Source organism: Saccopteryx leptura, chromosome 3 (genome assembly GCF_036850995.1).
Source record: "Saccopteryx leptura isolate mSacLep1 chromosome 3, mSacLep1_pri_phased_curated, whole genome shotgun sequence".
NCBI classification, from domain to species: domain Eukaryota; kingdom Metazoa; phylum Chordata; class Mammalia; order Chiroptera; family Emballonuridae; genus Saccopteryx; species Saccopteryx leptura.
The window spans coordinates 275,093,798-275,110,365 of record NC_089505.1 but is presented as its reverse complement, the minus strand read 5'-3'; the positions used below and the strand labels follow the sequence as shown (position 1 = coordinate 275,110,365).

The following is a 16,568-nucleotide window of genomic DNA, read 5'->3' as shown; positions in this document are numbered from 1 at the left end:
TGTCACTGTCACCCTGGCCAGATAGCTTGATTGGTTAGAGCCCCATCCTGAAGCACAGAGGTAGCTGGTTCGATCCCTGGTCAGGGCGCATACAGGAATAAATGGATGTTCCTGTCTCTCTCTCTGTCCCTCTCCCTTCCTTTCTCTCTCAAATCAATAAAAATAAACATTTTTTTAAAAAGCCTTATTGAAAAAAATGTCATTGTCAAAATATTTTAACATTTTAAATTATTTTAATGTGGTAAATTGTATACTTGTTTAAAATGTTAAACATATTTTCTTGTATATTATGCACCTGTAGTCAAATTGCAAAATCTCCTTTGATTAAGAAGTGTAGACAGTTGGTAGTTTTCTACCTTTTCAACTCTGTAATTAAAATCTTGATTTTTTCTGCTTTGTAGTATTGTCAAAAGTGTTTATACAATATAAATATTCTTATCCTGTGTGATTGGGAATAGCAGGTGCTTAATTAATCAAGAGTCAAAGTGTGGTATCACAAGAATTTATAAATAAATATTTTAACATAAAATATATGCACATATATTTATTTGTCAATTTGGATGAGCCTCCTACTCCTTCTTTCTAAGTATGTGTCTCTGATTAGATTCCTTGCTGGTGATCTTACATAAATTACACCAATAAATTTTTTATAATTTTTAGTTTTATTTTTTGAACAGAGTAAGAAATTTAAAACTCTTGCAAAACAATATGAATTAGAACCAAATCTTTCTCTTATGTTTTTTGTTTTTTTTTTGTATTTTTCTGAAGCTGGAAATGGGGAGAGACAGACAGACTCCTGCATGCGCCCGACCAGGATCCACCTGGCACGCCCACCAGGGGGCGATGCTCTGCCACAACCAGAGCCACTCTAGCGCCTGGGGCAGAGGCCAAGGAGCCATCCCCAGTGCCCGGGCCATCTTTGCTCCAATGGAGCCTTGGCTGCGGGAGGGGAAGAGAGAGACAGAGAGGAAGGAGGGGTGGGGTGGGGGGTGGAGAAGCAAATGGGCGCTTCTCCTATGTGCCCTGGCTGGGAATCGAACCCGGGTCCCCCGCACGCCAGGCCGACGCTCTACCGCTGAGCCAACCGGCCAGGGCTCTCTTATGTTTTTTTTTCTCAATATTTTATAAATTGTCTCAGCTGCACAAAATATAACAGCAGGATTTTTTTTTTTAAGTAACTCTTTTTTTTTTTTTTTTAAATTTTATTTTTAATGGGGTGACATCAATAAAGATAACTCATTTTTATGGAGTCTTTCCAGAGCATTTAACTATGTTCACAAAAATTACATTTCTCTTTTCTATGTATATTTTGTCAATTTTCTTTGTATTTAATTACAATTAAAATAAGTACAATCCATGTATAAAGATTCATTGGAAAAGACACAGTGGACTCTTGGTAAGTTTAAAACTCAACTGGCCGGAGCAGAAGTACGCAGAAGAAATGGGAATTAGAATAACCTACTAAACATGATCGTTCAGTGTGCTTTGGGCATCACTGCGTGTTACAAAGGTAATGGAAAGTATAAGTAGTGCTCTCATTTGGGCAAGTTGAAGTCAGATCTTCTATTGTTCCCCCAAATCTGCCAAGATGGTCAGTGCCTTAGAGGTTATTTTGGTCCAAAGGGGCAGTCATCATAGATATATATTACCTTATTATTCTTAAATTCTTCACCGAAGATTTAATAACTTTCAGAATTTTCAAAGAAACATCTTCATTATTGAATGAAAGCAGTGCAAGTTGTATTAGCTGTGTGATTTAGGATTAACTTACATAATCACTTTTCCCATCATTTGATATATCTTTTTTGTTTAAATTTGTGTTGTTCCATGTCATACTTTATTTTACAGTGGTACAGAAAAAAAGAAAGAAAAACCACAAGGACAGAGAGAAAAAAAAGAGGAATCTCATTCTAATGATCAAAGTCCACAAATTCGAGCATCACCTTCTCCCCAGCCCTCTTCACAGCCTCTCCAAATACACAGACAAACTCAAGAAAGCAAGAATTCTACTCCCACCAAAAGGTTTTAACTGTCCCTGAGTTCAGAGCTAGGGAATGGTTGTAATGATACCTAAATTCTATGACATGAAAAAAAGTTGGCTCGGCTCTCTGGATTCAAGAGAGAGCCTGGTAGCTTTTATTTTTCTTCCTTTGTTGCCATAATTTATACTTTAGCACATTGGGAAATGAAGATTTAAGGTCAAAATTTCTCAGTTGAAACTTGGTGAAAAACTAAGTTATAAACAGTTTGATGAAAAAAGGCAAAAATAACATACTTGAAAACCAAACCAATATTTTTCTAATAAAATAATAGAATATTTTTGAATTGTATGCAACAGCATAAATTTATAGCCACCAATAGAAAATTGTAATATGTAATTATCCTCTCCATATTTGGCATCATTACAACCGTCAACTTTCAAGGACCCCTCAACAAATGGCTCTACATTGTGACTGCATCTCAGTTTTAGTTTGGGGATTTAGGAGGATAAGTTCTTGCTTGAGCAGAGAAATGAATCTGTTTCACTTGGTCTTTTCTGTGCTAAAGGCTTGCTTGAGAGCTTCTCTCTGTGTCTGTAATAATTAATATTTTAAAGTTTTGAGAGGGGGAGAAGGGAAAAATATTCTAACAATGCCTGTAAGCCCAAATTGGGGATTTAAACTTGCATGCTGGAAGTTTGGTGCTACAGCTGCTTTATAATAAAAAATTTAGACCAACTTAATGAAATTTGCCTGCTTTAGAAATGCTGATTTCAGCTGTATGATTAGGTATAGTTATACAGGGTTGGCAAAAGTAGATTTACAGGTGTTTTATGGAAAATAGTACAATAATTAATAAATTATAAAAGAATAAACTGTGTTTCATGTACTCACAACTATAAACCTACTTTTGCCCACCCCTGTTCTTGGAAATCTTAGGAAAATATTAAACCATTCCCAGAAATGACTAGGATTTTAGTAAAATAGATGACACCATTCCTAAAAGATTATAATACATTTATATTTGATCAGTTTAATATTTTGCCTCAGATCACTAATGGAAATTTGGGAAAACAAAAAAATCCTTCATTTTATTGATGCATGTTTAACATTTTGAAAATGCTTTGTCTGTGTGTCTCACGCAAATTCTTCTCCTGGCCTCGTGGACTTTTTCTTGGATGTAGCTTATTAATGTTATGCACCTTTGAAGTGTGTATGGTTCAAGGTGGCTTATTTTTATAATCAATCTCTTAAAGGTTCTGATTTGACTTGGTATCTTCTTTGTCCCAGATCTTTTTTTCAGCTTATTAAGGTGTCTTGGAAATGTGCTTGCCATTCTAAATTGCTCTTTGGACATACTATTACAAGATATCTTGAAGGCTGGATGAGTTATAGGATAGTTAGCAATGCAACCCAAAACTTACTTACAAATTTAAAAAATTTCAGTTATGAATATATGGAATCAGTGTTGATAATACAACATTCTTGTGTTAAATTGTGTTTCTTTCTGGTTATGGGTAAAATTTTCTCTGAAAAATATAAACAAGAGTTTTACTTTTAGTCTACAGTTTATTTAAAAATTGTCATTTGTACCATATATAATAATGAGGACATAAAAGTGAAAATAGCGACTTTATAATGACTTATGAAAAAGTAAGTTTTTTCATCATTTCACACAGTTTCACAAATTATGAGAAATAGTGCTACTTGGAGGCTTAAGGAAGTAGGTTTTTTCTTTTAATAACAAAATACAGAATTTTAAAAAGTAATATTTGTTCTAATGACTCTTCTGAATAATAGTGAAAACTGTAAAACAGACTTGGTAATTGCCTTGCTTAACTCCTTTACTCATCCAGGCAAAACCTTTCAACTAATCCTTCCTTCCCTTTTCTGGATTAGCTTTAAGGAAATGTTAACTGCTGCTTGTATGTTCTGTATACACTGTCAATTACATGTCATTGTTATAGAATTTTTCTCTAAAAAATTAATATGTTTCTTCCAGCATAAAACGACCACCAACAGCTGAAAAGTCACATAATTCATGGGAAAATTCAGATGATAGTCGTAATAAATTATTAAAAGCAGTTTCAACATCAAAATTAATATCAAAAGTTATAAAAAATACAGACAAGTAAGTATTATTCTTCCTCAGTTATATGTGAAAATTGATAATTACGTGACTGTCACGTTTGCATGTATAGTTAAGTGCCTGGTTTGAATTACATTTTTTTAAAAAGCTATGTAATAGACACAGACAATAACATGGTGACTACCAGAGAGAAAGGGGTGGGGGAGGTGGAAGAGGGTAAAGGGGATAAATGGTGATGGAAGGAGACTTGACTGGAGGTGAGCACACAGTACACTATACAGATGATGTAATTATACACCTGAAACCTATATAATTTTATTAGCCACTGTCATCCCAATAAGTTCAATTAAAAAATAAAAACCTGTATTATAATTTATCTTTATTCTTATAAGTGTATTTTTTCTTTTAAGTGTTCTAAAAAAAGGGCTACCACTTCCTGATAATGCCCCTTAACTCAAATAGTAAATCTTCATGATCCCATAAGATTTGAGTGTTTTTTTATAAGTTGCTTCTATGTTTTCACTGTTTAGGTGATCTTATGAAATATTCATTGTTTTATAAAACAGTAGTTGAGATCAGGGAGAAATGTTTTAAAACACTGATACCTGAATTTCATTTCTAGAGATTTAAATGGGTTATAGCCTAAGGATTGAGGCTTATACAATTTCTTCAGGTGGTTCTAATAATGGTCAACCAAATAAAATTATAAATGTCTTTGAATTTCTTTTGTAGGCATAAAGATGTCATCATCAACCAAGGTAAATTAAAAATCCTTTTTAAAAAATAGTTCTGTTTTGTGTTGCTTTTCTATATCAGTTAAATTTTTGCTAATTGATAAGTAGATTGACTATTTTCATTCAGTGTACTTTATTAGTTCATAGTAATTAAAGAGAAGTATGTCATTATAGTCATTTAAGAAAATGCCCAATTACTATTGTAAGATATGTCATTTTTGTCTCAACCAGCAAAAATGTCAACCCGTGAAAAAAACAGCCAAGGTAAGAATAAGCTACACAGTCGGCTGCCTTCTCATTTCTCCCTGGGTCTCTTATTTGGCTTTTGTTATTTATACTGCCTGACATTCCTCTTAACAAAGGAAATGTGGTAATTTAAACTAGCTAATCCAACTACTTTTCTCAAAATTCATCTTATTTCTGTGAGCTTTGAAGATTCCAGGTCAGTAGTAGAAAAATACATCATTACAAAGAGGTATATTAAAATACTAAAGGGAGTTTTCCTCTTTTAAAAAACAATGGAGGCCCTGGCCGGTTTGCTCAGTGGTAGAGCGTCGGCCTGGCGTGTAGAAGTCCCGGGTTTGATTCCCGGCCAGGGCACACAGGAGAAGCGCCCATTTGCTTCTCCACCCCTCCCCCTCTCCTTCCTCTCTGTCTCTCTCTTCCCCTCCCGAAGCTGAGGCTCCATTGGAGTAAAGATGGCCCGGGCGCTGGGGATGGCTCCTTGGCCTCTGCCCCAGGCGCTAGAGTGGCTCTGGTCGCGGCAGAGCGTCGCCCCCTGGTGGGCGTGCCGGGTGTATCCTGGTCGGGCGCATGCAGGAGTCTGTCTGACTGTCTCTCCCGGTTTCTAGCTTCAGAAAAATACAAAAAAACCCAAACAAACCAGTGGAAGTTGTACTTAGAAAAGCCATTTAAAAGATTGATACATTTTAACTCAGTTTTCTGTCTTGCCAACTTCATTGCAAGTAATAACTCATTTCTTGAAACTCAGACTGAAAATATGAGTCTAGCAAATCCATTTCCTCTTAAATTTCTTAATATTAATTTTAATTTTTGGCTACTTGCTGCTGTTGGCTTGTTCTGACCAAAGAAAGAGATTTTTCTGTTAATGTGTATTTAATTGCAAAGTAGATAAGTTTAGTACATCAGTTTTACATCAGTTCTCCTTAGATTGCCTGCAAATTTAATTGAAGCATGCTCTCTAAATGAAAGCATGTCCTTTTGTGCATGCTTTCTACAGTTCATTTCTCCGTGTTGTAATTATCTTTATTTTCTGGCTATTATATTAACCAGATACGATATGGTTAAAATTTTTGTTAGAGATTTAACTTGATTCCTATGAATTTTTTACTTTCTTTGAATTCAATAAGAAAAGATACTTATTTGTATCCTTTGGATTGTTTTTACATAGAAATTTTAAATGGAGTTGACTTTAGCTGGCATTCTTCTCCTTTTGATAGGTCTTCCTTTCTCCCTCTTTTATAATTAAAAATAAACTGAGTAATAGTTGAAATAGTTTAAGGAAAAAAATGAAATTTTATTTACAAAACCATTCTTATTGCTATGTATCAAAATATTTATTAAAACTGAGATATAGAGTTGAAAGGGCAGTTGAATGGAGTTTGGTCCTGGCTCTTCTGGATAATGGCCCTGTGGGTTAGACAAAATGACAATATTCCTTAGAGTTTTCTAAGCTGAGAATAATAATTAGAAAGCTTATGTTACATGGCTGCTGAAGGATGAAATTATATTAAAGTACTTTAAAAATAGAAGACACATTGCCTGACCTGTGGTGGTGCAGTGGATAAAGCATCGACCTGGAACACTGAGGTCGCTGGTTCATAACCCCGGGCTTGCCTGGTCAAGGCACATATGGGAGTTGATGCTTCCTGCTCCTTCCCCTTACTCTCTCTCCTCTCCTCTCTAAAAATGAGTAAATAAATAAAAAAATTAAAAAAAGAAAAAAAAAATAGAAGACACTGTAACTATAAAAAGGTGCTGTTATTATTACATGTTTTGCTAAAGAGCTTGTTTTATAAAATCCATATAGGGTAAATGAGAAGGAGCTACCTGCCTCTTTCTTATGTTGAGGTATGTTCATTGGAAGGAAAAAGAAACTTAAGATTAGTATATAATAAGTGAGTGGTTTGAATTGGTGACAGTTTTCAATACTATTGAGGTATGTAGGTAAATAAATGTATTTAAAGGGAAGAGTTTTGCTACAGAACCATCACTAAGCAGGATTTTAATACCAGCGTCTGGAAAGAAGGATGGAATGGAAAGTTGAAAAAGGATATAGATTAATAATTTGAATTCTGTCATTAAAAAAATTTTTTTTGAGAGGGAGAGGGCCAGACAGATCAAAGAAGCATCAACTCAGTTGCAGCATCTTAGTTGTTCATTGATTGCTTTGCATATGTGCCTTGCCTGAGGAGGGGAGGGTGTCAGCTGAACCAGTGAACCCTTGCTCAAGCCAGCAACCTTGTGCTCAACCCAGCAACCTTGGGCTCAAGCCCGCTGAGGTCAGGTCTGTGACCCATGCTCAAGCTGATGACCATGCGCTTAAGCTGGTGAGCCCACACTTAAGCCAGCAATCTCTGGGTTTTGAACCTGAGTCCTCAGTGTCCTAGGCAAATGCTCTTTCCACTGCGCCACCACCTGGTGAGGCTGTTACAAGAATTTTAACTCAAAAAGATTGTCCTAGAGGTTGGAATTTAATAATGTTAATTGTTGCTTGCATTTAGATTTATTTTTTGAATTCAAGACTCTTTGCCACTTTAATGAATTGTATTCTATCTGCAGTATAATCTTATCACTAGAGTGTACCTTCAGGGAGAATACTTGTGCTTCAGCCTGTTAGATAATTCAGACCTGACTGAAATTGAGGCAGAGTCTATAGAAAGAAGTGGATGGATTCTAGGTGATTTAGGAATAGAATGTAGTAGAAGAGATAAGGAACAAAGAGGAAGCTATGAAAGCTAGCTTGAGCAACTAGGTAAGAGGTATCGACTAAGGTAAGGAACATTTAAGGAGGAGTAAAAGTATGGAAAAGAGTAAGAGCTTGGTTTTGGACAGTTACACTTGAGATGTCTATAAGCCTTATTCTACTGTGTATCGAGCAGTGTAGTGTAGATCAGGGGTCCCCAAACTATGGCCCGCGGGCCGCATGTGGCCCCCTGAGGCCATTTATCCGGCCCCCGCCGCACTTCTGGAAGGGGCACCTCTTTCACTGGTGGTCAGTGTGAGGAGCATAGTTCCCATTGAAATACTGGTCAGTTTGTTGATTTAAATTTACTTGTTCTTTATTTTAAATATTGTATTTGTTCCCGTTTTGTTTTTTTACTTTAAAATAAGATATGTGCAGTGTGCATAGGGATTTGTTCATAGTTTTTTTTATAGTCCGGCCCTCCAGTGGTCTGAGGGACAGTGAACTGGCCCCCCTGTGTAAAAAGTTTGGGGACTCCTGGTGTAGATGTTAAAACACATATTTTGGAGTCCAGTAACTGGATGCACCATTACTTAGCTGTGACTTTGAGGTTACTTCATCTTCTTAAGTTTTCTCTTTCATCTATAACTGAGACAAGAATAAACCCTCAAAGGATTATTATGAGAATTAAACATAATACAGTGTTTAAACATAGTACCTGGCATGTAGTACAAAGTTAATTTTAGTTAATATATGTGAGTCTGGCTATAAATCCTTGCACTCAAATGTGTAGAGTAAGATGAAAGGATGACCATTAAATAAATGACCTTTATTTGCCAAAATTGCAGATATGTTTTTAAAGTTTGTTATTCATTTTGCATAGTATATTTTATAACACATTTACTTATACTTTAGGTATTAATCCAAAATATTGTCATTTTTAGACAATCTTTTAAAAATATGATTTATTGATTTCTTTAGCTCTTTTTTGACAATGATAAGTGTGACTTGCTCTAAGCCATCTGCTTTGATTTAGGAAGAAGCTTATATACATTTGGTACATTTAGGTGAAGGGTAGCAGGGAAGACTTGACCTCAAAGGCCGGTGTCCTTCAGCCACAGCAGAGTAGGAGAAGAGCTGTAAACTGCGTGTTATGATCAGCACTAGGGCAATAGGAAGCAAATATGGACGAAAGCAGTAGGAGGTGGAATAGAATATGCACAGAGCAGTCTCTAAGGCTAGGTGTGAGTGGAAGGACAGGCTATACCACTAAAAAGAGGCTTTTACAGACTTAGATTTTTTTTTTTTTTTTTTTTTTTAACAGGGACAGAGAGAGAGTCAGAGAGAGGGATAGATAGGGACAGACAGACCAGAATGGAGTGAGATGAGAAGCATCAATTATTAGTTTTTTTGTTGCAGCACTTAGTTGTTCATTGATTGCTTTCTCATATGTGCCTTGACCATGGGCCTTCAGCAAACCGAGTGACCCCTTGCTCAAGCCAGCAACCTTGGGTCCAAGCTGGTGAGCTTTGCTCAAACCAGATGAGCCCACGCTCAAGCTGGCGACCTCGGGGTCTCGAACCTGGGTCCTCCACATCCCAGTCTGATGCTCTATCCACTATGCCACCACCTGGTCAAGCCAGACTTAGATTTTTATCAACATTCAAATCCCAGAAGCCTAAACCATTTTCATTAGTCTTCTCCCTGTTTCTGGTGCATTCTGCTCCTATCATAAGAGGAAAGACTTAGCATGTCAAGTTAAACTGTGAATAAGTTTTTCTATAGGAATATTTATTGTTAGATGTAGCAGTTAGGTTCTAGTACATACTATTCATTTGATGAGTTATTGATTAGAAAGTTTTTTGAGCTAACTGGGGGGGGGGGGACTACACTTTTATAAGCACTTTCATAAAAGTATCTATTGGGGAAAATATAAGGTCTACCGGAAAGTCCTGTCCGTTTCTATCACAACAAGTTTCGACACATAAGCACATGTTTATTTGGCGCATGTGTGCCTCTCTATTTTTATCACTTAATGTATACATACTGACGTAGCAAATTAACTAAAACAAAGTTGATTCACGTTAGTCTTATGTGTGAAGTGATAGTGTACCCATGGCTACTGATAAAGTTCATTTACGCCACTGTAATTTTTACGAATTTCAACAAGGAAGAAATGCTACAGAAGCATGTCTGTCACATCCACCATATTCCCTGGACTTAGCACCCTCCGACTATCACTTGTTTTTGTCCTTACAAAATTTTTTGAAGGGCAAAAAATTCAAAAATGAAGAAGATATCAAACAAGCACTGGTTCAATTTTTCGCATCAAAAGATAAAACATTTTTCAAAAATGGGATATACAAATTGCCTTCACGCTGGCAAGAAATCATTAATAATAATGGCAATTATATTATTTAATAAAGTTTATTGACGGTAAGAAAAATTTGTATTTTGTTTTATTCCAGAAATGGACAGGACTTTCCGGTAGACCTTATAGATAATAGTCTGACAAAGTTTGTAATAAGCAAAATGAGTACAGCCTATAAGCTCATCCTTATAATAGTTATCAAGAATCTTACATTTTTAAAATATGGAAAATAAGTGTCACAAGTCCTCATTTTAGAGCAGAACTTGATTGCTCTCAAGTTATTGCATGTTATGCTTTTTTTAGGCTTGAATAATCTTTAGTCATTTTTCCCTTGTAGCATCTTAAACTTGGGCTGTTTAAAAAATTAATTGTCTGATCATGTTGAGAACCTTAATGACTCAGAACCTACTGGAGAGAAATCTGCTTAATTGAGGACAAGAGAACTCATCAGTCACCAAATAACACTCTTACTTCCTTATAGTTGGTTTCACTGCTTTAAGATTAGTTCATTCTTGCTTAACTATCAGATCAGTGTGGTAATATTCTAGCTACTGGTGTATTCAAAGGAAGAATAATTATTGTTCTATCTTAGAAAATTGAGGTATAATTGACTATTTCTTATTAGCTACCTGTCTAAAAAATGGCTTCAGATGAAAAGTACTTCACAAGTTATTTTGAAATACAAACTGTCTTAATCCTTCTGTTGTAGCCAAACAGTTGTTCAAATCTAAAAATGTAAAATACAAAATCATTAACAGAATTGGAGAAAGAAAACTCTAAGTAACTTTGTCATTTTAAAAGCTATTCCAGTTCTAACATGTTTCTGTATTCTTTATCAGACGCACATTTTAGAAATTCATTCATTTAAAAAATACTTATTGAGTGCTTATTTTGTCAGGACCTGTCCTAGACACTTGGGGATTCAGCAGGTACAATGTCTGAACTTTGTGGTATTTATATTCTGCATATAAGAAGCAGATGATAATATGTCAGGAGGTAATACATATTGGGAAAGACTAAGAAGAGTAGAGAACTGCTGTTTTATAGAGAGTGGTTAGGGAAGACATTTCTGATGAAGTGATATTTGAGCTACCTGAAGAAAGTGAGTGGAAAATATGTGGCTGTCTGGAGAAAAGAATTTCATGAGCAGAAAAATCTGGAAGTACATGATCCCCAAGACAAGATTTTTTGCTGTGTTAAGGAGCAGCAAGGAAGAATTGACAGTGTGTGCGTAGGATTTTGTTATTTGTTAACCAATACAGATGGATTCTAAGGAACAGAAGCTTCATTAGGCGCCTCACTTAGGAAAGGGAAGCAAAGTGGTATAGTTAAAAGCACGTAAGGTGTCGGCCTGGCGTGCAGAAGTCCTGGGTTCGATTCCCGGCCAGGGCACACAGGAGAAGCGCCCATTTGCTTCTCCACCCCTCCCCCTCTCCTTCCTCTCTGTCTCTCTCTTCCCCTCCCGCAGCGAGGCTCCATTGGAGCAAAGATGGCCCGGGCGCTGGGGATGGCTCCTTGGCCTCTGCTCCAGGTGCTAGAGTGGCTCTGGTCTCAACAGAGCGAGGCTCCTGAGGGGCAGAGCGTCGCCCCCTGGTGGGCGTGCCGGGTGGATCCCGGTCCAGTGCATGCGGGAGTCTGACTGTCTCTCCCCGTTTCCAGCTTCAGGGGAAAAAGAAAAAAAAAAAAAAAAGCACGTAAGAAGGAGACCTAATTAGGGATGAAGTGACCTGTTCCATAGAAGTTTAAAGAATCAGAACCCATCGCCTGACCTGTGGTGGCGCAGTGGATAAAGCGTCGACCTGGAATGCTGAGATCGCCGGTTCAAAACCCTGGGCCTGCCTGGTCAAGGCACATTTGGGGGTTGATGCTTCCTGCTCCTCTCCCCTTTCTCTCTCCCTCTCTCTCTCTCTCTCTCTCTCCTCTAAAATGAATAAATAAAAATTAAAAAAATTTTAAAAAAAAGAATCAGAACCCTATAAGATTAAAATTTTGAGTGTAAGTTGGGGAGAAGCTCAAACTCCATTTGCCGAAAGAAATTATGAAAAAAATTGAAACTTTGTTCATCTGATAATTTTTTCCTGAGACTCTGAGACCTTGGACCTCAGTTTCCTCACATATATATATAGTTTGGCTTATACTAGACAACACTAAGGTTCTCTTTAATAACTTTCTTATGGCTGAGTAGTATTCCATTCCAGTTTTGGTGGGCTCTTTAGTTCTAAAGATGGCAAAAAAACTTATGTATTCTGAAAGTGAAAAACTTGAGGAGAAAGATGCTTTAAATTTGTAAGCATTCTCAAAATTTAGGAGGTTTTCTGTGGGTGGCAGTACCCATTACACAAATAAGTAGAATCATAATTCAAACCCATGAAGCTCTGCTGTTGCCTTTGAAAGGCTGTGTTTTTGTTTGTTTCTAAGTCCAGAAATAGGGCAAGGTGTGAAAAAAGGAAGTGAAGCAACTGTTCCTGTAGCACAGTTGCCCAGCAGTAACTTTCTTTTCCACTCTGCCTGAACTTTTCCTTTCATTTTCTTATAATCTGTGAAAGATTAACAAATTTTGATAAGCATATCAGTATGAATCATTTTGGCAATACTTTTCCCAGAACACCTGAGATAAGTCTCCCACAAAGTTTGGATTAGGGAATATGAAGATCATTTTGCAGTTTGAACACTGACACTTTGGGGGACAGGACAGCCTATGGGAGATGCTAATGTAGAAAGTTAGCAAAGCCTGAGGAGAATGAAGACAGAGTGCTAGGAGGTGTGTGAGAAGGTTATAAAGGATAGCATCAGCTATTTCAAAATTTTGGCTAGCATTCACTCTTCTCAAAGATAATAGAACAGAAACATGACCTTACTCTTCCTTTCCTACTGTTGGAATAGAGCTCAAGCTAGTATTATTTGAGTTATAAGTAAGCTGTATTGTCAGATAATTGAACTTCTGTGGACTAGCCGAAGGACCTCATCACTTGTCTAAACAGTATTGTCTAATAGAAATATAATGTATAACAAACGTCTAATTTAAAATGTTCTGGTAGCTACCTTTTAAAAAGTAAAAAGAACACAGGTAAGGTTAAGTTTAATATATTTAATTTAGTCTGTCATTCATCAAGAATATCATTGTTAATTTTAAAAATTTACTGAATAGAGAGGTTTTACTTTCTTTCATACTAAGTCTTCCTAATCTGATATGTATTTTACTCTTACAGCAGATCTCAATTTAGTCTAGCTACATTCTAAGTGTTCAAAAACCAGTGGCTGGCCCTGGCTGGTTGGCTCAGTGGTAGAGCATCGGCCTGGCATGCGGGAGTTCCAGGTTCGATTCCCAGCCAGGGCACACAAGAAAAGCACCCATCTGCTTCTCCACCCCTCCCCCTCTCCTTCCTCTCTGTTTCTCTCTTCCCCTCCTGCAGCCAAGGCTCCATTGGAGCAAAATTGGCCCATAGCGCTGAGGATGGCTCTGTGGCCTCTGCCTCAGGTGCTAGAATGGCTCTGGTTGCAGCAGAACAACACCCCGGATGGGCAGAGCATCGCCCCCTGATGGGCATGCCGGGTGGATCCCAGTCGGGCGCATGCGGGAGTCTGTCTGACTGCCTCCCCGTTTCCAGCTTCAAAAAAATACAAAAAGGAAAAGAAATAAAATAAAAAAACAAAAACCAGTGGTTGTCATTTTGAACAGTATGGATATGGAATATAGTTTTAGAATAAAATATTTGTTTCTCAAGTTCTAAATAATAGACAAATTTTTGGAATACAGTCTAGAAACTCATTTGACATTTAGGAACCTTGGTTTTCCCTTCTTTGTAAAAGTGGGAAATTGGACTTAGTGAGCTCTAAGATTTCTTTCAGTTCCTACATTATATGTGTCTAGAGAAATGAATGAATGGTGTTTGTGGTATTTTTAATAACAATATCCCACAGAAGCTCTTCCTTTATAATTAAGCTATCATTGATCATATTCAATTAAAAATATATTATTGGAGAATAAGCTAGTAAGTGGTAAAGCTGAAATGTAAACGAAGGGCAGTCTTTATCCCTGAGCTTCTGTTCTCTCCACTATACTGTATCACTTCCCTCTCAGTCCCAGGAATTTTCATGGTGCCAGGGTAGGAGATAAAATGTTGAAGTTAATTATATTTCAGTAAGCAGCAGCTTTATTATTGAATACTGATATCCCTATACTGTTTAAGAGTTATCATGAAATAGTTTAATAATTTTTCTTACATTCTTTTTCTGGGCCACCAGAAAATGTTACAGATTTCACACTCTTCTTTGACCAGTCTCATGGCCCATTCCATCCCCTTGACTTTCATGGTAGTGAGGACATGCAGAAAGAAGCATTGGGTAAAATAAGCAAACTGACTATAAAGTCCTTTGACTATAAGATCAAGAAGCCTGTCAGCCTCAGGATAAAGTCTGCAGTGAGAATTTGACTCTTCATGATTGATGATGAAAGAGGCTCTTCTTCATTTATATATTTTATCTAATTCCCAAGGTAAAGGCTGTCTTTTTTTTTTTTTTTTTTTTTTTTTAAGTTTAGTGAGAGGAAGGGAGGCACAGACAGATTCCCGCATGCACCCTGACCTGGATTGACCCAGCAAGCCCACAGGGGGCGATGTTCTGCCCATCTGGGGCTCTTGCTCTGTTGAAACTGGAGCCATTTTTTGGCACCTGAGGTGGAGGCCATGGAGCCATCCTTAGCACCCAGGGCCAACTCATTCCAATCAAGCCATGGCTGCAGGAGGGGAGGAGAGGAAAAGAGAAGAGGGGTAGAGAAGCAGATGGTCGCTTCTCCTGTGTGCCCTGACTGGGAATCAAACCAGGTCATCCACACACCAGGCTTAGGTGCTACCACTGAGCCAACTGGCCAGGGCCAAGGGTATCTTCTTAAAAAAAAAGAAAAGAGGTTGAAGACTAGTGACCTGTGTGCTATATGCAGGTCAAAGGTGTGTTTTCACATGGTATTTTCTCCTTTTTTGGCAAAGGAGTAAACATTTTAAATTGGGAGATTTCACAATAAATTACAGATTTTCTACCTCTCTTGAAAAGTCAGAAGATCTAGCAACACTGGGCCCACATCATCCATGGAGTTGACTAGTCGCCGCCTCTCTGAGGTGGCACATGGGGTATGCCAGTCCCCTAACTGCCCCCTTAATCATCCTTTATTCTCCCGCTGCTCTCAGTTTTCATTTCCTGCCTGGACCTGTGTGTATTGAATTTGTGACTTTTTAAAGTGTACATAATAGAGTCAGCAGAATTCCAGCTTATTTGCCTGTACTTATTATTCTGAGGACACTCAACTTTAAAACTTATGAAGGGATCTTATGGTGTGTTAAAATGTTGTAGTATAAGCTATTTCTAGGGAATAAATATTCATCAAGGGTCTCATAATTTAGGGTGATGTCTTACTTAATCAATTATAATACAGGTAGTAGTATTTTATGTGATAGGAAATTGATGCCAAAGTCACACAGCTAGTAGGGTCTCGATTAGTGTTTTTCCAAAGTTCATGCATGTTCTTTCCACTATCGTGTATTGCCTCCCTCTCAGTTCCAGAAATTGTTTGCAGTGCTTAGGTTACATGCCTGACTTTCAGCATACACACTGCCAGTTTACAGGCAGGGAAAGCATTTTATCCTAACATGCATTGCCATTTTTATATTGTATTAGAAAAGTTGACAAGCATTACATAGGTATTTCCTTTGCTTTTACTTAGTTGCTTGTTCTGCTTAACAGTTAAGAAATCAGTACAATAGTTTCCTCTGTTAGCAAAGGAGAGCATTTTTGTTTGTTTGTTTTCTTTGAAACTGTCCTTATCCGATTCCCTTTGTTGGACATACAACTTTTAAGTGGTAATAGAAGCATCTAGTAAATGTTTTATTTTTTCATTCAGAAAGCATTTATGGTATACACCTGTGATCAAAGATTCTGGGAGAAATTCCAAAAGACAGGATATGTGCTTTTAAGAATTTATGTTCTAAAAACAGAGTGAAAATTATATAATAAATTCACATTGATAAGAAAATAAACTGCAAAAAAAAATTTAAAAAGGACAAAGAGATATAGATAAACATTATTGCTGAAGGGAAATAGTTGCAACTGGTAATCATTTCGTTATCAAAGTTCAGCTATGCTAAAAATCATCAGGAAGCAGAGCCCACTCTTAGATTTGGAGGTAGTAAAGATATACATCATGTAGTGTTAAAATCATGGCGTGGGAGGTGTTAGCCTGTTCTTAGATCTTAGAGGCTGAGCACACTGTGAGTAATAATAATAAAAATAACTTGAACTTCTCACCCATAACAAGCAGTTTTTAAATCTGACTTAAAATACTTAGACATTTAGCAAAGTAATTTATCTTTCCTCCTTCTATGGTTCGCATTACATAAACTATTGAATTGTGATGTGCTCTCCTTAGCAGCTTAGGTCATTATTAGAGGTTCTCCAGTTGTATTGGGCTCCTGTTGAT

The 16,568-nt window shown here is 37.1% G+C and overlaps 1 protein-coding gene across 5 annotated transcripts in view; it reads left to right on the top strand.

Annotated features, from left to right (window-relative positions):
* The window catches only part of EML4 (EMAP like 4), a 154,772-nt gene that overhangs the window by 79,423 nt on the left and 58,781 nt on the right, over positions 1–16,568 (top strand). For 2 of the 5 annotated variants that reach the window (XM_066378395.1, XM_066378393.1), the window contains exons 4-7: positions 1,849–2,022; positions 3,982–4,110; positions 4,801–4,826; positions 5,034–5,066. In XM_066378395.1, coding sequence (XP_066234492.1) covers positions 1,849–2,022; positions 3,982–4,110; positions 4,801–4,826; positions 5,034–5,066 — 362 coding nt within the window. The remainder of the gene's footprint in view (positions 1–1,848; positions 2,023–3,981; positions 4,111–4,800; positions 4,827–5,033; positions 5,067–16,568) is intronic. The other 3 variants (XM_066378397.1, XM_066378394.1, XM_066378398.1) reach the window with 3 other exon arrangements.